The 21,187-nt window shown below is 42.0% G+C and overlaps 2 protein-coding genes across 2 annotated transcripts in view; one reads left to right on the top strand and one right to left on the bottom strand.

Annotated features, from left to right (window-relative positions):
• The window catches only part of LOC109427469 (doublesex- and mab-3-related transcription factor 2), a 40,784-nt gene extending 39,089 nt beyond the window's left edge, over positions 1–1,695 (top strand). Inside the window, exon 2 of the mRNA XM_019703022.3 lies at positions 1,343–1,695. Coding sequence (XP_019558567.3) covers positions 1,343–1,695 — 353 coding nt within the window. The remainder of the gene's footprint in view (positions 1–1,342) is intronic.
• An 18-nt stretch (positions 1,696–1,713) lies between these two features.
• Positions 1,714–21,187, bottom strand: part of LOC115269132 (syndetin) — a 31,262-nt gene continuing 11,788 nt past the window's right edge. Inside the window, exons 4-6 of the mRNA XM_029877539.2 lie at positions 13,397–14,848; positions 13,208–13,326; positions 1,714–2,349 (exon numbers count right to left, since the gene is read on the bottom strand). Of these exons, the coding sequence (XP_029733399.2) occupies positions 2,007–2,349; positions 13,208–13,326; positions 13,397–14,848 (1,914 nt within the window). The 3' untranslated portion in view covers positions 1,714–2,006. The remainder of the gene's footprint in view (positions 2,350–13,207; positions 13,327–13,396; positions 14,849–21,187) is intronic.

Raw genomic sequence — 21,187 nt, 5'->3', positions numbered from 1 at the left:
GACATTTGAGATATCAGAAGCTTCGCGGATCCCAGCAGATTATGCAATATTATCATTTACGGCGAAAATTAATAAGGTTATTCTTGTAGATTTGAAGGACTTCATTATAGAACAGTTTGGATGACCCTGAATGTTCCAAAGGTTTATAATATGCTAGTAGACTTCAGTTTGCTCCAGTAACTGCGGTTGATTATGCAGCGTTACTCAGTATAACATATATGGATACTGTTACGAGTGTAGACCAGTAGTCCTGAACTCCTGAACCTGGAATATCCCTGTAGTGTCTCTAAATATGACATTTGAGTTTTCAACAGCTTCGCGGATCCCAGAAAATTATGAAATACAACTATTTATGGCGAAAGTACCTGAAGTTTTTCTTGTAGATTGGAAGGACTTCATTATAGAACAGTTTGGGCGTTTCTTAATGTCCCAAAGATTCATAATAAGCTAGTAGACTTTAGGTTGCTCCAGTAACTGTTGTTGATTATGTAACGTTACTCAGTATAACAGATATGGCTACTGTTAAGAGTGTAGACCTGAAGTTCTGAACTCCAAGGTAGTTTGGCTGACCTGGAATATCCCAATAGCGTCTATAAATGACATTGTAGATGTCAAGAGCTTCACGGATCTCAGTTGGTTATGCAAAGCTATTATTTGTGTCGAAAATGCATTAAATAATTCTTGTAGATTTGAAGGACTTCACTATAGGACAGTTTGAAATACCTATAACATCCCAGAATATAAACCACCTTTTGATATTCTTGACGAAGGCTAAATGAATACATATAAACGTAACCCACATCCAAGTTCAGCTTTTAGAACAACTGGTATGTCAAGTATTTCGTTTTTCCAAATTTCATGGTGTTCAGGAGGTTCTAGGTTATCAATGAAGGCCCAAATACAAATATTCCCTATTTACCAAATAGACGACTCAATTTGCAACAACTTTGGCGAAGACAGTATTATGTTTTATCGAATGGATGAATTTATACAGCCGTTTCTATGTTGGGGTCATATATGACCTCTCCGGCTCCAAAGGGTTAAGATATGCTTTGAATGTCAATAATTCAGCCTGAGACTGTGAAGGATCGCATTGCTCAACTTTTGGCCATTTCAAATGCCATAGTTCCACAGTTCTGTATGGAGGGATCCGCGCGGCATGCGGATAATTGAGACACGTGATCGCTCCCAGTTTGTTTCATTTCGGATTTCCCAAGATGACAGCTTTCATCTCTCGCTCTAAAATTTCACCCCAATTAGCCAAAGCCCCGCAACGCGGAGTGTATTAATTATCGTTTAACAAATTTTCTTTCTCGGCTTTTCTTTTCTTCCTTTCCCACAGACTCCCGCAAATTTGCCTCATTGTTCGAGTCGCCCCTGACGGAGCGGATCCGAAAGCGGCGTGCCTTTGCCGACAGCCGACTGATGAGTGCCCCGATTCTGATGGAAATTCCCAGCCCTCGGACCGTGCCACCACCTCCGGTTTACGTCACACCTGCGGCGGCGGCGGCTTTCTTTCCGCTGAAACCGCTGATCCTGTCACCTCTCGAGTTTGCCCAGCGGAGTTTTGGCGGCCTGATGGAACAGTCCCCGCCACTTTCCACGTCGTCTTCGTCACCGTCGCCATCACCTGCACCCGCCACCAACAAACCGAAACTATCTTTTTCCATAGAATCCATCATAGGGGTCAAATGAGTCGAATAAGCTAGCACGTCTGTTTGTTATGTGTATAGTTTATTTTTCACTATTTAATGTACATAGCTTTGTTCTGTTAAAAATAAACTCCGAGATTTATATATTTCAAATAAAATTAATAATATTAAAAACAGAGATTGCTCTAAACATGATAATGTCTTTCTTTGAAAGATCGTACGGTGTTTGAAGATTCCTTCGAAGATATATTTATAAAATAAAGTCTACCTAAAGGATGGAACGGAAGTCAAGGAAACCACAGATAATGAGAGAGAAACAATTTCGAAGACCTAACTCCTAGAAAAAACAATACTTTAAGATTCTTTGTTCTGATCCTGACTATCACCACCACCGCCACCATTGGCCCCGTTCTCCACCAGGGTGAGTAACCTCTGGCGTAGCTTTTTGTCGCTGCTACAGGCACACTGCACCAGTCCGGTCAGGTGTTTCACCGAGTAGCCCCGCTGGTGGCCCTCGACGAGCCACTCCTCCAGCAGGTCCTTCGGCAGGTAGTACGCCTTGATGTACTGCTCGACGTAGGCCCGGTGGTCCGGATACTTGCCGCCGGAGATGATCTCCAGGATCGAGATGAAGTGGGTAAAGTCCAGCTGCATCAGGGCTCGGCCGCCGGCGGAGCATTTCTTGGCGTTGGAGAAACTGAAAGTGGAAGATGTGGTTTACAGATTTTAGTTTGCATTTCGTTAGCCTCTAAAGATTGCACTACTGGCTATCAAGTGGTGCACAAGGTTGCTCTTATATAAACTTACGTAGAACCAAAATTAGCTCGTGCAACCACATAAGCGAATATTCTACAGTAATTTCGACATGAGAGCCTTGTTTGGTTCACAAACTCCTTGGTATACCAAAACATAGCTTGGTAAAGCCTGTATCCGCAATAATCGGGACACAGAAGTACGGCTGTAGCTCTGTAATGAATCGGTAAAAATGGCCAAATAATCGACTGAGAACTCTTTGGTGTATGTTTATTGTTTGTGCCAAATTTCATAAAAATCGATGCATTACTTTTAACTGTGGATGACAAACAAAAAAACGTGGTGTTAAGGTGTCATGATGCATCACTGAGTTTTCAAACGAATCATTGACTTTTTGATTTTCAATGATTGTTTGCCTCGCGTTTTTGAAGTGATAAAAAACTCATAATTTTGCAGTAACGCAGCTGAAAAAGTATCATCACAATCACTGCGAGTGAGCATATAGGATGATACTTTTTCATATGAATATTCGCTTTCTTGGCTGAGAATTATCACTTTGAAATTTCGAGCCAAGTATCCAACATGGCTGCCGATGCTGGTGATGCCGTAAAATGCCTTAAGCATTTTGTACAATCATGACCAATTTTCATTTGCATAATAGATGGTTCTTTTACGCTACAGTTTGAAGTTCTGTGATGATAATTATGAAATTATGCTAGCAGTTATGATACTTACAGAGACACTTTCTTGCAAAATTTCATCAACTTTGATAAATTGGTTTGAAAGCTACTGGTGTTGATAGGGGTGAGTGTTAGTGAAAATTTTTCGTGTTTTTCATGTGCGATGTTTGCCTATCCATAACTTTTGGATTCCTCTGTCAATTTTCATGAAATTTTCACAGAAGATAGTTAATTATGTGTATATTATGCCTGCAAAATTTGATGATCATTGGTATAGTATTTTCAATAGTACAATCAAAACAATAAATGGTGCTGACTAATTCCTGTCTGAGGGGCTAAAATCACGTTCAGTCCCAATACATGTTTCGACTATAAAATTGTTGATAGTGCATCGATTTTTTTGAAATTTTGCCTATACAACAAATATAGATTGAGAGGTTTGTGTTCAAAATTTCAGCCATTTCCTTTGCCATATTCAAAAGTTACAGTGCTGAAAAGCAAAACTAGGGGCTGTACAAAATTCAATGGAGCACATTCTACTCTTTCATTGCTTAAACACAAAGTACTGCACCGATTCAAGTTAAATTTTGTTGGTGAAATGAACACATCTGAAGACATTCTTAGGCCAAATTTGAGCAATTTTAATATATCTATTGCAGAGTTACAGCTGTATTTCTGTGTCCCGATTATTGCGGATACAGGCTTTATATACCAGCAATGAAGAGTGAGGAGCGAGATATGAGTAATGCGGTGTGAGGCGTGAGCAATGAAGATTTAGGAGTAAGAGGTGAGTAGTGAGGAATAGAAAGAGATGAGTGGCAAGTGAGAAGTGTGGAGTGAGCGTGAAGAGTAAGAAGTAAGTAGAGTGAACAGTGAGGAATGAGCAATGAAGTGTGGAGCAGTGAGTAATCAGTGAAAAGGTAAAAGTGAACTGTAAGGAATCGATAGTGAAGACTGAAGAGTAAGGAGTGTGATGAACCGAGGAGTGAGAAGTGAGGAATGAAGAGTGAGCAGTACAGAGTAAGGGATTAGTGAGTAAGAAGTAAGCATGAGTGAGCATTGAAAATATAATACAACAAAAGAGAATTAGTCTGGAGAGGGAAGTGAATATTAATGAGGAATGAGAAGTGGGCAGTGAAGGACCAAAAGTAAGTAGTAAGCAGTAAGGAACAAGAAATGAAAAATGAGAACGTGGAGTTTGAAACATTGAGGAGCGAAACATTTGTAGTGAGCTCATATAATACCCATTATTGTCGTCACCTACTGGCTTCATCCCGATTGACACCGTCGGAAGAAGTAAGAAATCAGTAACTCAGAGAGTGTTCGCAAGTTACAACGTGAACGCAGAAAAAACTATGATTCTTTTTGTAATTTAAAGCTGAGATTCGCCAAACGTCGTGCGAATTAGTCTTATCAGTTTCATGAACACAAGCATGAGCATGACCGCACAATTCGTAGTTGCTACTCAGTGATTGACCAAAGCAATCAAAATTGCACAAGGAACCAATCCGGATTAGGCTTGGGACTATCTTACTATTCTCAATGGGCACAGTTCGAGAACTAATAATTTTATTAATGCCAATAACAGCGCTGGTCACATCCTTACGGTCATCGAGGAGGGAAGGGTTTAGTAAGGCAACCGTTGTTATAAAGACCGGAAATCTCAGTGTCTCCAAGATTGTTTTAGGAAGGAATTTTTGATAGTAGGGTAGGGTAAAAAATATAATTTGGACATGTATGTAATTTGGACATGCACGGCGATGTATGTATTGTTCCGGAGAGCTAATAAAAGTAGATACTTCTCAATATCGATAATTGGATCAAATAGACCCTATTCTGACGACTTACGTTGAAAATACGCTTATCAATTACGAATTTACTTCAAAATTATCGAAAATGTAAATTATTTCCCTAAAACCCCTCAAATGCACAGGTATGCAAGACGACGTACACTTCACAGTCACATACAATATTCACCCCAAAATCGTTGAAATAATAATTGTAAGGAATTTAAATGCCTTATTGCAATGAGAAATGTTCAATAAAGAAGCATTAGGCAGCCAATCTCTTAACATTCATCTAGGACGCTTAAAATAGAAGGTGTCCAAAATACATTGCATGTTTTCTACTGTTGATATATTTTGGTCATCTGACGAACTACATGGGGATGCTGTGCGATTGCATACTTGGAGGCGTATTCTGTGGGTCTGAAGATATTTCCTCGATTTTAACAAAAACTGTAATAGTTATCAAAATAGATGTCTGTTAAGCGGAGAAATTTGATTATTTGCAAGAAAATATTTGCTAATATATGCCATTTCCATGATTTAGCAGTATTAATGGCTTAACATTGAGATAATTGCCCTGTCCAAATTATATATAACTGAGGGTGTCCAAAACATATATTCGGTGTCCAAAATGCAATTCTAACAGGCGATAAGAAAGTGTGATTTTCTAAGCTTAAAATGCTTTCGTTAAGGTTTTTGTTACCAGGAATGCAAAGTACAATCATATTTTAAGCGTATCAGTAACTTTGAAAAATAATAAATTGTTTTCTAAGGGAGCTAGGGGACGATTTTTCTAACGTTGTCCTCAGCCTGTCCAAAATACATGAATTACCCTAGGGTACATTTTCATTCTAGGACTCAACTATGGTTGGTGATGTCATCTGATAATGGATCAAAAACACTAACTTTCGCGCTCAACCGACCACTTTTCTATACGAAAACATGTCTTATAAAAGAAATCCTGTCGCGCATCTCCACTCCATTAGGGAGCAGAAGCTTCAAGCCCATTCCACACAGGAATGAACTGAACGCGACATACGACAAACCAATGATCCAAACCACATGCATTCACAAGAAACAACACAAGACTAAGCACCCACATATCTTGTTTAAGCTTGAAATTAGATTTTGACCCGCATTAGAGAAGTTTGTCTGTACGCTCAGTAAAATGCAACAATGTAGCAATTGTAACCATCAGTAATAATAGATCATGTACATAAGCGCATTCATCACACAGTACAATGCGACATAGGGTTCACTAGTCAGCCAAACAGTATTTAACCACTGCCATGTTCTAGTCCAAATCAGTATCAATCCATTAGTATTAGAGTATCAATATAGTTTTTGTATAGAAGTATCCGTCCATATCGTATCGTGTTACAAGTCCTGCGTCCATTGTAATAGTTCCGTCCTCGAAATACAAGTTACTGTGTTAAGTTAAGTACTTGTGCAGTAAATCAGACAGTCCAACATAGTTCCGTGTAAATCAGACCCGATTATTCCGACCAATAAAACCAAGCATTCAGACAGACCGCGTACTATCCAGTGATTATCATTTCCGGCACTCCAGTAATTAATCAAATACCGACAGATCAGTACAGACGCTCTTATGTGCGTAAACACATCTATTGTTTTCGTTTACGCGCGAGATAATGGCGAACGCGAACGATTATGCTTCAATATAGCTCTACCCCATTTGGCATAATGCCATTTGGCATAACGCCTTTTGGCATAAAGGTCATTTGGCATAAGGCCGTTTGGCATAATGCGAAAAACAGCCTTCTTAGTAAGAATGTGCATAATCCTTGTTATGCCAAATGGCCATTATACCAAATGACCGTTATGTCACATGGCTTTTATGCCAAACGACATTATGCCAAATGGGGTAGAGCCCTGTAATATTTACTCACCCCATCAGGAGTGATATATGCGCAGCAAGGAACAACACAATACTAAACACCCGTGCATCTATTCCACGAACCATGTTTGATCATCAAATCAAACAGATGATGGGTTAGCAAGTTGTACTCTAGAAATTTATCGAGAATCTGACGCAGGGTGAACATTTGATTTGACGTTAATCGGTCCTCACAAAAACCTGCTTGATATTCGAGAGACGAACCAGCCAAGGGCTGAAAGTCTCTCTAATAAAGACAAATCAATCAATCAATGCTTGATATTCGCCGACGAAAGATTTCTCAATCGGCCTCAGTCTTAATGTATATTGCATAGACATTTTGATCAGTTACACGTAAGCGTGTATTCAGCTTTTATAGCACCAATAATTATAACCAGCAGAAAACTGGCAGCACTGCTGCCTGAAGACTCTTGTCAATAAACAAGCCTGAAGAAGGTCTCTTTTAATCTGTGCAATCGAACAAGCAGAACGTACTTCATTTCACTCCGCGTAAACGTACAAGAAAACCCCCTTGAGTTTACCCCGTATGAGTTATTCCAGTCACTTTATTCGTATAAACTTTAGGTCGGTCTGGTTCCTCCGGAAGCCCAACTAATTAGTTGGAAGTGATTAACAAACTTAATAAGTCTGTTTAACATAATTCCGGATACAATTTTGTATGCTAGAGACTACAATGGTATATTCAATTATAAAGATATAAAGAATATCTTTGGATGGATTGTGATTGTGTAAGTGTTATAAACATTCACAGAGGGTTCTTCCCATTTGGTATACACATAACATTCGGACACACAGAATTCACAGATGCCCCCATCGTAACCCTTACAAACTATTGATAACAAATTCAACTCAATTTTCTTCATCACTGCTGCCAATAGTGTCCTCCAAATCGGCAATCGCACACTATGGATTACTGCACGAATTTATACTGGCTTACTTACTCTCACACGAAATTTGACGTTTGAGCGGTGTCGGCACCTCTCAAACGTCAAATTTTCTGGGAGAGTAAGCAGGCCAGCATAAATTCGTGCAGTGGACCATCGCCTCATCCTGTCGGCGGCATGCACAAGTGGTCCTTCACAACCAACACTAAACCATTTACCTGGTATCGTTCTGCTTCACGCCGATGGTCGTCGAAGTACTTTTTCTGTCGGGCTTGACTCACTTGCGTAGCGTGCTGGACTCGTTCAAATAGCTCATTGGTTGTCGCTTGAGGACATTCGCCTTCCACTGCTATCACAGACACAATTTCGTTTAGTACCATATCATTCGGCCGATACGAGAACACCAACGACGTTGGCGAGATTCCCGTCGTCGCATTCGGCGCCGTGTTAATGGCACTCTGTACTGCTCTCACTTGCTCATCCCATTTACGATCTCCGGATTCCACCATGGTTCGAATGGCAGTTAGAATGGTACGGTTGCTCCGCTCCACCTGACCGTTTCCTCTCGGAGTTCCTACCGCTACCAGGACGTGGTCTATTCCGTAGTCGTCACAAATCTTCCGCATGGCATTCGAGGTAAACGCACACCTTCAGCACTGACTTCAAATCCCAAAACCTCAACCCGGCGCATAAAAAAGTAGCTTTTCTACAGGTTTATGGTGAAACTATAGATAGTAGAGTAAACATAAATCCGTGATGATGAATCCGTTGTATCCAAACGAACTGTCAAAATCTGTATCCAAACGAGCATGACGTCACGAATTGGACAACATCAATGGAGCACATGACGTCATATTCAATCGTCGCACTTTTGAAAATTACTACTTATTGCCCGTTGCGAATATTTATAGATTCCGACGCAAATAAATTATTAGGATAATTTTCAGCGTAGGTGCATTATAAATGTTTGTTTACAATGCAAAACTATCACCAAGTGAGTACTTAACAACGCAGCGTAAAATATTCACCAGGACGTGGTCTGTTTTTATATCTGTGGGCCCACGCGAGAAAAATCCACGCAACTAATTTTCGCGCGGGAGTCTAAACAGGTGGAATCTCCGCAATACACGCATGAAACATTTTAGTCATCGGTGTCCGCGGATCTATGTTTACTCTACTATCTATAGGTGAAACCTTCTTTACGCAAAGCCGCCAGCAATCAAACTTGAATAGCAGCTCTTCTTCACTTTCCCCCCAAAGGATCAAGTCATCGATGTAAGCCACGATAATAACCATCTGCTTTTCTAAGCCGAACGGCATTCGTAGGAACCGATAGTGACCATCTACTGTTGAAAACGCGGTAATATCCACTGTACAAATCTACGGTAATGAACATATCTGCTCCCGCTAACTTCTGGAGACACGACTCAATATCGGGCATTGGGAACTTGTCTTTTATTGTTCGGGAGTTGAGTAGCCGATAGCCAATAGCCATCCGAAACTCGTTGTTCTTTTTCGGTACCAACACCACTTGGCTATTATAGGACTCATCAAACTAATTTTCATCTGATCCTCGGTTATCGCTTCCACTTTCGAGTCAATGTATGTATATCGCATACATAAGGACTGTTCATTTTATAAAGAGGACACCTTATTTGTGTGATATCTTTTTTATTTTTCAATAAAATCATTATCGGTTTTTTGCATAAATTTCCATAGCTATTCTACAGTGTAGGAAAAATATAACATTATACAAATTGTCCTTAGTTATGGAACTGAAGCGGTTTTCGTTAAAACTCAATAAAACCCCATTTCTCAAAATTCTACACAACTTTCCACATACATAACTTTAAAATTTTCATGAACTTTCAAAGTGTTGGGATCTAATACTATTCTTCTAAAGGTAGAGTGTAATAGTTGGTCAGTAATAATGCACCAAGCATTATACAGCTTGATATAGTGAGTTGCCTTGTTATCAATGAAATTGATAAAAAATACTTATTTAAGTCCAGTGATGCAATAACACTACGGAATCAGTTCAAAATTTGTCCAGTATAGAAGAGAATCGCATTCTAAATGATACCGAAGAAAAATATGCGTTAAAGTACATTCTTCATTATAAATTTAATACTTAATGATGGCCATAATGAAAAATTGCATACTTTTTGCTCCATAAATGCAAGTTTTTGATTCTAGAGAAGCTTATTATTATTTATTTTCAGCAATGTTTGACCCTATGTAATTATATACCTTATTTGAAAATAACTACCTACATGTTAATTTTTATTTTCGACATCATTGTTACGTTGTATTTGCAATTTTTTTTTTCTCCTCCCCTGTTGGGGAATTTAAGCCACTGCGTCCAATAAGCTGAACTTTTGTGGCAATAGAGTACATCGTTATTTAGAAGAACCTTCATAGAACGAAGCGGTTTTATCTCCGGTAACTGCCATGAAGCACAGTAACCAAGCCAACAATGCTATCAAGAAGCGGTTTTCTGCATTTGAATTTGCATTATTAGGTAGTACTTTCGACTAGATCCATTGAAAACATTCAAAATTTAATATTTTTATACATTTTTGTTTAACAAATAAATTTTATTCTGAAAATCGAGTTCAATTTGTAACTTTAATATCTCAACAACCATTATTCCGATTAGGTTTATATTTTGCCAGAATATGTATCACTCAAACTGCTGCAGCATGGCAAACACTTTTTTGCAATTAAAAACGATACACCGATGTTTTACAGAAATTTTGTGTTTATCTTTAGTTTTTGGGAATTGAAAAATTGATCTCTCGAAACACTTTGCCACATTTCTATGAAGTTCAATAATTTTAAACCAATTTATTTATGGTTATTATCTGCTAATATAATGTACTGAACAACTAACCAAGGCTGCTCAAATTTGAACTACGCGTTTTCTTTTTATAGCCTTGCAAAGTTGTCCTCTTTATAAAATGAACAGTCCTTACTTGTAATCGCCGATTCTATACCGCTATCTCGTTGACGAGGCTCACGAGGGGGTCGTTAGTGTTTTTGTGGCGCTTCTTATTCGAACTTTACATCCCCCTTGCGTTTCACCATCACCAATCTATCACTGTTGATGATATATTCGCCAGTGTCTTGGATCCAGGTTGGCACGACCTGCAACTCCACCGGTAAGGACACCCCATCAACCTGCAACTCAGCGCAAACTTTCGAGGTCACGTTGATTTCCTTTTTCCCGAATCCACGGAGCACTTTTTGGCTGGGCTTTACCTCACCTAAGTTCTTTGCAAACTTTCCTTGTATCGTAGAAACTTGCCACCCGCATCCACTAGCGCTCTCATCTATACTCTGCCCACTAACACATTCTTTACGAAAGCACTTTTCTGGTCTACAACCCGAATCGGTCGGGGTGTGGAAGCTTTCACATCACGTTTAGGACCAACGTTGGGATATTCATTTTTCATATGTCCATCTCTTTTGTACAAATGGCACATCACTCTTGGACAACGGCGCGCGATATGTCCCGCTTGGTGACACTGCACTGAAAGCACACTTCTGCTGACGATTCACCTTTTCGCTGAGCACTGTGTAGACAGTTGGCGTCGTATTTGCTACTTTGGTAACTGCCACCGTATCAACTGTGTCAAACCATCGCAACTCGTCAAGCAACTGTTCTACCGTAGACACTTTGCTGAGAGCCATCCCTGACCGCTTCACATATTGCCGGAGACCACTTGTAATGTACGTCACCGCGGTTTCTTCGTCAAATCCACCTCTCCGTCCCAATGCCATCATTTCATAGACGTATTCTTCCAAAGTTTATCCAGTCTTCCACTTACGAGACGAAAGCAAGTTGTGGTAGTATATTGGGTTATCCAATCTCGCATCGCACTTGGACAGCTATCCAACCACAACTTTGCACAACCATCGAGATTTAACCGAGCACAATGAAGTCGAACCGCACTTGACCACTGATACACATCCCCAGTGCAATCTATAGAATTCACTCATATGTCTGCAGGAAACTTTCGGATCAACTCGCGAAAATCAGGCATTCGTGTGGTGTTCCCCATACTACTTGGGCTGGCTACGGCCTGCGACGCAGTTTGAGTCGACAACTTAATCTGAGCAAGCTCCTCTTTAAGAGCTTCTATCTCGACTCTGTATTGCTCTTCCATCTTCAACTTCACAGATTGCTTCTTTCTTCGATCGGCTACGTTTGGCGATAAATCGTTTGCTCTCGGGATTCTGACCTTCCCCGAATCTCTCGGGTCTGTGTCACAAGCGACACTCAAGCGACCTGAAGCTTCTTCAAATGATAGGTCACTTTCAGTCTCATTATCACATCACTCTCACTCTGCTGGTCAGCTCGTCGTTGAGCAAATCCCATTAGCTGATCTCACAGTTTCTCACTGTCTGTTCTCGTGTGATGAGACTATCACGATACGATTCGGTTGAAACTTTCTACGGCGCTACGATGCCAGAGTCGTTCCCCGACGAAAGAACGCTCAACGAAACGGACGCGACGAAAATTATTCTCCGTAGATAATAGGCATTCAATAGCACACTCTCGAGCACTTATCCGGTACTTCTAGCACCACTAATATTGCAGCTGTTCTACTTCACCAAAACACTGCACCATGCACTAACTCGCACTTTAAGCTAGGTAACAGTTCGCTTATGTTCAATCAAACACTAGCTTTTCAACGGTCTCGATCCCGTGCCGCCCACAATTTGTTCAACTTACTCCACGATATTCCCACACGAAATATCTAATCGCGATTACCACCGACTAACGCGCTAGTAAGATGCTACCCAAGATCTCTATCCTGTCTACAGGATGTAATAAACGATAGAGATATGGGCCACGGGCTCTTCGGATAGTCAAAAGTATAGATAGTAGAGTAAACAAAAGTATAGATAGTAGAGTTTACTCTACTATATATAATCACAGACAAACAGACGTGTCACTTGGAAGAAAATGCGATAAAAATCATCGTCACGCAAACATAATCGCCCAATGCTAATTATGCTGTGGTACGCAAATCTACTGAGTAGATGGAGGTAGTGAGCAAACGTATTTGAATAATCCGTTTAAAAGTGAAACGATGGGAAGTGAGTAGAGTGAGACGTCTGTTTGTCTGTGCTATAATGTTCACTACGTTTGGAATTCACGAGACCATAATTAGTGACAACGGTACACAATTCACCAGTTTTGAATTTCGGAATTTCTGCGAATCCTTAGAATTCATAACATCCGCACGGCACCATACCACTCGCAATCGAACGGATAGGCTGAACGTTTTGTGAATACCGTCAAAAGAAGTGTGAAGAAGATTTGCTCAAGTGGGGAATCCCTAGAAGATTCACTTCCGACGTTTCTAATCGTAGATCTCTTTATATTTCTACAATACCTTTGATTGAAAGTTTTTTTTTTTTTTTATTACGAATGTAGATTTTAAGCTTATCATCATTCAATGAAGCTTTCTCTCTACTAAATGAACAGATAGTGAAAATTGTATTACTGAACTGAGTTACTTACCCTTCTACCAGCAGATGTGTCAGCACGTGTACGAAGCAATCCCAGAGGGCTTCTTTTGGAATGTTGTTGGCTTGCTGTCCGGATATTTCCTCCAGCCGCATGGCAAAGTGTTGCACCCCCTGGAAATAGTGCATAATTTCAAACATTCTGTCCAAATCAATCATCAGTTACAACTACTACACCACTTACCCGATTGATCGTGTCCACGTAGGAACTGTGCTGCACATTCACATGGTTGATGTCCCACTTAACCTTCCCCATGGCGTGCAGCACGTTCTGGATGTCCACCACCCGGGCCGTAACGCACATGTAGACGGGTTTCCGCACGTCCGCGATGCATTCTGCCGTGTCGGCCAAATACCGACGCAGCTGGTCCTGTGCCGCGGGGTCCGACTGTCCCAACAGGCCACTTAAGTACTCTTCCATCAGGCGGAACTGCTGCATCAAGGTGAGGCAACTTTCGGCGGCGATGATCCGCTTCTGGAGTCCGTACATCAGGTCCGCGTTGGCCAGGTCCTCGCGGATCATCTCGTCCGAGAGGGGCCACTTGCGGAGTTTCGGCACGGTGGTCGACTGGATCCGAGTGAGGATCCGCTTCAGCGATGGGGAGTAGAGATTGTCCCGGGGGACGGGGAGGTCCCGCGAGAATATGTCGTGGACCGCGTAAAGATAGAAGTCGAGGAGTTCCGTCATGGACATTACGATGTGCGGGGCGATCGAATGGAGCAGCTTGCAGAAGTAGAGATAGCGACCGATGCAACGGAGTACGGTTAGGGACGTGTTCGTCACGGTCATGTTGCTATTGTTGGGAATGGTCGTAGTAGCCGCAGGCGGAGGAGCTTTCTGCTTGGGCTGTGGGTTCTGATCGAAATAGGCTTCGTTGTTGTCGCTGCTATCCTCGGAGTAGTAGTAGGATGATTCGTCGGCGATTCCGGCCAGGATGTCCTCTTCAAGCATGGTGCAATCGAATCCACCGTCGAAGGGAGAACTTTTCTCGGTGAATCGGAGGAAGTAGCCGCAGGATCCGTACAGGGAGCTCTCGTCCTGCGAATGCGCGGATGACGTGCCATTCATCGGAAGGTTGGACTGCCCTAACCCGAGAGGGTCTACGGATTTGCTTTCTTGACTCGAGGACCTCCCTCCATTCCGAGCGTTTCCGTTCTGATTCTTAACCAGGGCATGTTTGAAATTCTTGTACTCCTGGAGTTGACTCACATCAGTAAAACTCCCAATTGGCACCCAAACCTCGTGATCGAAAAACAACCCAATTTCCTCCAGACAGGCCACGTGGTACCGCCGGAAGAACTCCACGCTCTGCCGTTGCATGCTTTCCATCAGCTTCTCCGAGGGGTCATCGCAAAACTCGATTCCGACCTTCTTCAACCGCTGGACGATCGCCAGGATTTGGATGAAGTACTCGTACTTCAGCGTGCTCAGCTTGGTGCTGTTGATGAAGATGCAGATCTTCGACTGAATGTCGTTCCACAGCCGGAACTGGCCCATTTCGAGCTTCTGCTGGATGTATTCCTCGTGGAAGGATTCGTTCGGCTGTTGCTGCTGCTGCCGATCGGTGGAGTCCTTTCGTTGCTGCGCTTCGCGTCCCTTTTCGTACAGTTTCTGGTTCTGATGCCAGCATCGAACCTGAGGGTGGAAGAGAAAGAGAAATAATGATATTTTTTATTTTCGTATTTATTGGCCATGATCCTCGTGGTCAATTCAATAACATTCGTTCTAAAACCATTTCCCAGAATTCAATCCAAAGAAAATTTGGTGGAGAAAAATGTGCAAAATCTTTAAAAAAAAAAAATTCTGAGGAATGGTTTTCTGTGGATGGATTTTGAGAAATTGATAGGTATCAAACTCAACTTGTAAGTATAATACAATCTGAAAACTAACTCACATAGATCTTATTCTAGCCATTTATAAACTTCGGTTTGCGAACAAAATGAATATTGCATTATGGAGAACATACTATTTATATATTAAATTGCAAATGGCAACAGCTGAATGTGAATAAGGATATCAAAAAACCTTGCTGATCTATCTATATGAACTTTTCAGCAAATTTACTTGAGATGCCAAGGGCCACCTCGAGGTGGCCCTAGTAAATCAGAATTCAACCGATAGGCGGCGTTAGTTGGTATGTATATTTTGTATCTTTTATATCTCAGGATATAAAAGTTGTTTTGTAGGTCAACGGCTTACATTTGATGGGTTTGATTCGAAACCCTGGCAAACGTTGTATTGCCATTTTAGGGTTGTTTGATAACTGTCGAGTTCATTGCAGTACCGGAGACAAATCGAACCGTCATGCTGATCGCGTCATCCGTTTTATTGCTTCTAGGGGAATTCGAACTTATTTTCATACAAAATAAGCCTCAAAATCCTGATTACATAGAAAAAAAGGTGTATTTGGCAAAATTGTTTGACGGGTCAAAGGCTGAAGATACACATGTTACAAAAGAGTCACAGTGAAGCCAGTTTTGGTTGCTGCGACTTACTTCCAGCGTTGTGTTGAAAGTAAGTCACAGTAACTTCAATGCAACAAAATCTTGCGCAGCCGTGACTCTTCTGTGGTATGTGCTTGGAATAGGCCAAAATATAGTGTTCGGATCGTAGACGAATTGTCTACCTACCTCATTTATGACCTTGAATTGGATTGAATTAGTTCAATATTGCACTCGAAGGAACGTGCAGAGGAATATCGTGTAGGGAAAGGCATCAGTGCACGGTCACACACGGTCACACATGCTCCTTGGCTTTGCGGACGACACAGCATTCTGAGGTTCTTTTTAGTAGATTGCACTTCTTTCGGATGAAATGGTTGTCCATCTCAAACATTACGCATCTATTGTATATGTACATCCTAGCGAGAGCGCATTCGTTTTGTGTGTTGAAAATTCACAAACCAATCATCGACGCCTTATCTAAGAGATCGCGTGGTGCCTTCTTCAACACTCCCCCTCAAGAAGCATATTCTGCAGGCCAACTTCTTCTCATATCTTCCGTATAAGTTTGAGCCGGGCCAAGAGGCTTCGTCAGAGCGTCACCTAAAACATCTTCCGTCGAACAATATTTTATTTTAACGATTCCATAATCCAGATGCAACCAAATCGCAGATAAAATTGTATTTCACGATGACGAGGGCGTTCTTCACTGCACATTCTAGTCGTACCATACCGACCGTCGATTGTTTCGCTTCCATCTCTGTTAGATCAGAAGCTAGGCGCACACTGTTAGGCGATTCATTCAGATTAGAACGCTCGGATTTCAGCTGCTTAATACAACACTGATTGTCATCGTTGATACGAATCGGCTTCGCTGCGTACGCGTCGAAATCGCTCAGCAACCGGTCGATCTACTACACCTCTTGGCAGCACATGGTGAGCGCAACAAATTCCGATTCGGTGCTGCTCAACGGAACACATGTTTGCTTCCGGGATGTCCAGTGGATTGGTCCACCACCGAAAGACACCAGCTCAGTCGTCGTCGAAGTAGACCTCCATGCTCGCTTGTCCTGGCTTGAGGTATCGGAGGATTCGTTTCGCCTCCATTCAATCCGCGGGTTCAATTCAATTCATTCCGTAACGGGTTGTTCACTGATCGGCCAAGGATCGATACGTTGACCGCGATGCCCGGTGGGGTGTTCACCGCCACATACAACAAACCACCAATCAAGCTTGAGTACTAGCAGCTTATCACTCTCCTCCTCCTTTTGTTGCGGGTGGCCAGGGTCCAAAGGAATCTCCCACGACTTCGCTTCGGCCAACCCAAAATGCTTCAACAACTTCTGGATGTACATTAGTTGATTGACGGAAAACTGCTTCTCGCTGCGTCGGACTTGTATGCCAAGGAAATGCCCCAACGATTTCGCCGTTGGGCTGCGGTTTAGAGCTATCATCAGTTCGGCGTACTCTTCTTCGGTGTGGCAAGCGATGACCACATCGTCCACATACACGACCAGATACGTAAACTAATTACCTCGTCGTCGAACGTACAAGCCTAGCTGCTTCAGGACGCCATCAAATTTCCGGTTCCACACGTGCCCCGCTTGCTTGAGACCGTACAGGTTCTTCTGCAACAAACATACGGAGCTCTTGTCACCCACCTCGTAGCCGGGAGATTGCCGCATATAGACTGTCTCATCCAGGTAGCCGTTGAGGTAGGCCGCCTTGACGTCTGCATGTTTCACCAGCATGTTCTTCGCACTGGCCACTGTGAGCAATGCCCTAAACGTTACCTGTTTACCTGTTTACCCTACCGGGGCGAACACCTCGCCGAAGTCTGTCCCGAATTTCTAGGTGAATCATTGCGCAACCAGCCTGGCCTTGTACTGCACAATGTTTCCATTCTCGTCGACCTGGCGCTTGAAAATCCACTTGCTGCCTACGGGTTTGCGATCAGCGGGCAGATTCGTCAGCTTCCAGGTACCGTGCATCTATCTTAAGCGACTTGATTACTTCATCAATTGCAGAAGGCCACTGTGCCGCCTCTGGACAGTTTCTCGATTCTGTCACAAGCTTGCGCGCCTTACCCGTGGTCTCCCGGAATCAAACTGGTTTCTATCCCATCGTGCTTCTAATTGAACGCCGGAGTGGCGTCTCTTCTTCTCCGTTGCCAAGGCAATCACCGTCACCGAGCACATCTTCGCACGACGAATCGTAGGATGAAGAATCGGACTCGTACTCCTCCTGAACCGAGGCATCGTCATCGTCGGATTCATCTTTCACAGCTGGTTGTAGAAGCACTGACTCGTACTCCACCATCGTCGATGACGGTGACCGTTGCGTCGAACCCTCGTTTTCGACTTTGTCCTCCATTTCCAGGAAACGTACATAACGACTGATTACTATCAGCTTAACACAGGGACAATCACATCCAACTTGCTAGTAGCCAAGTCACGAGCCGCACCACTTACAGAGATGGGGAAGAAGAGGATACAGCTTACAATTCCACGGTTAGAGTTGTCTTCCGCTGTACTTTTAGTTCACCTGTAAGAGAAAACTTGGCCTATCGCGTGATATTTCGACTGCCGATCTACTGCAAAAAGGTCCTAGCTGGTTGCGACAAGTGAAGAACTGCTGGCCGAATTGTTCACTATATTGCTGCGCTTCAAACACAATCCTCTGCTCACACGAGGATCGATTCCCAGGAGGTACGGTCCGGTTTCACTTGCAGAACGGGAAGACGCTCTATTATACCAAGTATAGTTATCACAAAAGGAGTGCTTCGCTCAAGAAATTGCCGATCTCGAAAGAAATGGAGAAGTCAAGCCAAGTTCTCGAATCAACACGCTTCATCTTTGGATGGGTTCTTCCGGTTTACTGGTCGCCCTTGGTGTCCGATTCTTGATCAATGGCTTGCTTCCCACACTCCCACTGCATGTTACCTGGGCCTGGCTTTTTGCAGTACCTGCAGCATTTCGTCCAGCTTTAGGCCTGCCACAGACAGATGCTCGTATACTTTCTCCACTTCGTTCACGTGCTTCTCCATGTTCAACCTTCTGGCTGCGACCCAGTGGACCTGGTTAAGTTCTAGATGGGACAGTTTGGTGAGGGCTCTGTTTGCCTCCCTGAGGATTATCTTTTGATTACGGGTCGTTTTTTTTAGGTATCCAATCATTGGATACCAATTGGATTCCAATGGTTCTGCAGCATAGTTTCCAGGACCCTGATGCAGTGTTGCAAAAATTCAATTCATTCATTTGAACACTAACTAACCAATCTGTTCAGTCATCTTTCCTTATAGTTATGTTCAAAACAATTTCATTCAATCAGAGCACCTATCAAATGAGAAGCGAATCCTTGTCAATTGAATAAATTGTCACTCGAATGAGTAGCTTAACTCGAAACACGAAAAACCCCGCAAAATTCCGCCAGACTGAAAAAATGTCGAATGTCGGGCCAAAGTCGGGTCAATTTTTATCGAATGTTGGGCCACTGTTGGACCAACATTGATCAACTATTAGGTCTAAGTTGGGTTTGGTGGCCAAAATAAAAATAGGTGAATGATAGGTTGATGTCGGGTTTGACGTCATCAACGATGGTAAAAGCTTTGAACCTACAACACCACACATTTATGCTTCCTAGCTGGGGCTCAATTGAATGATATGTGCCTTGACTGAGGCTGGAGCTGATGTCAATTGAATGATCAGAGGCTATTCAATTGATATTCCGATAGTAAATGGAAAAATGAGTGGTTACCATTCTCAATTTCAGCTTTAAATCTCGGTTGATACTGACACTTCGCACCACTGCCCTGATGGCTAAAAGGAAGCACACCAAGTTCTATGCAGGCCGCATCTGCTGTGGTGGATGGGAGTAACCCAGCGATTATCCGAATATCTTGGTTGTAAGTCCAAATATTTCAATTCCATAGAAAAGACGGTTATTGACGATAGCCTTAAGTATTCTGAGGAGAACGTCTATATTGATGCTCCTGTGTGTATGTGTGTTTGGATAGAGTATGAAAAAAGTTCAATCGTGTTTCGCAGTTTCTTTTGATGTCACTAAAACGCTCTCCGAAGTTAAGGCCCCTTAGCGTGTCAGCTCAAATTTTGCTCTTCTTATTTTAATCTTATTCCAAACAATCATCAAGCACGATAGTAGTTGTGTAGCCTTTCTATACCATTTCCATAAACAAACAAATAAAAATAGCACCTCTTTGTCTCGGTATCTCCAATGTAAACATTTCGAGAATATGAATCATTTGAAAGCAACTCAAGCAGTAAACTACTCTACTTCAATGAATAACAAGGAAACATATCCAAATGTCACGAAAAATGTTAGATTTTTTATGTAACAAGCTAGAAATGATCGAATTATTTTGGTACGCTCTCCCACTGTTTATGTTTGCTGCAACAGCAGTGCTGGCGGACCGCTTGGTGAAGATTTCATAAATTATAATGCTTTGCTTATTTCACTAACAATTGTGGTAAAAAAGTTAAAAAAAATCACCCCACAAATTATTTTTGATTTTATGACGCATAACCAATGCGTTTGACTGGATTTTTTAATTGATTTCGATCAATTTCATTGATGCTTTGGCCAGCAGGATCGACATCACTGCGTGCAATGATCGATGATTGTGCGCGCCAAAAGACAACACCGCGCTGCACAGTGCTGCGGATGTATGGAACTGCAGGACAAAAATCATAACTAACGTATTGCTGACTGCACCCCAAATTGGACTGACACAATAGTGTGCACACACCTTCAAAGTGTGATTGCAGCGCAGGGCCACGTCGGATCGAGTTGAGGTCTTCGGTGCACTTATTCCTTGTAAATGGAGAAATAAGTGCACCGAAGACGTCGAGACGATCCGAGGCAAACGTGCACTTTTATCACACTTTTTAGGCGTACCAAAAAAAGTGTGATAGTCCAATTTGGGATGTAGTCTGCAATACCATACATTTTTCCTCAATAGTGTCTTCGGTGAAGTTTACAAACTTGATAAAAGCTACAATTTGTATAAATGTCCTATGAATAATTCATAATCGCTTAAGTGTCTTATACGCCAATTTATTCAAATCATGCTGTTTTTTTCCTAGAACGAAATTTAGACAACTGTATAAACATATAGATCACCGTTTCTTGTCCAGTTATATATTTTAAAACTGAAGAAATCATTGAAGTTTACCCTCAAATTCTTCGTAGAAATCAGCAGTTTCATAAGGAAACGAGGGAACAATATAAACTGATACATTTTTCGTTTGAATGGATCAGAAAAGAACACTTGATCAAAAATATCTTCGATTTCGACTATAAATACATCACTCGGAAAAAAGCTCGATTACTAACAAATTAGCAAACAAAAGCAGCTGGAGTCGAATTTAGTATTCAGCGGACACTATGAAGAAAACATGGTGAAAAATTTAGAGAGGTCTTTTGAGGTCATTTTTTGTTTTATCAATTTGAATTTTGGGGTCGTTTTTCCTCTCCGCCATATAGTACTTACATTATGACATTTTATTTCCACAAA

The sequence above is a fragment of the Aedes albopictus genome, chromosome 1 (genome assembly GCF_035046485.1).
Source record: "Aedes albopictus strain Foshan chromosome 1, AalbF5, whole genome shotgun sequence".
NCBI lineage: Eukaryota > Metazoa > Arthropoda > Insecta > Diptera > Culicidae > Aedes > Aedes albopictus.
The sequence above is the reverse complement of the archived record's forward strand: the minus strand, read 5'-3'. Positions and strand labels throughout refer to the sequence as shown.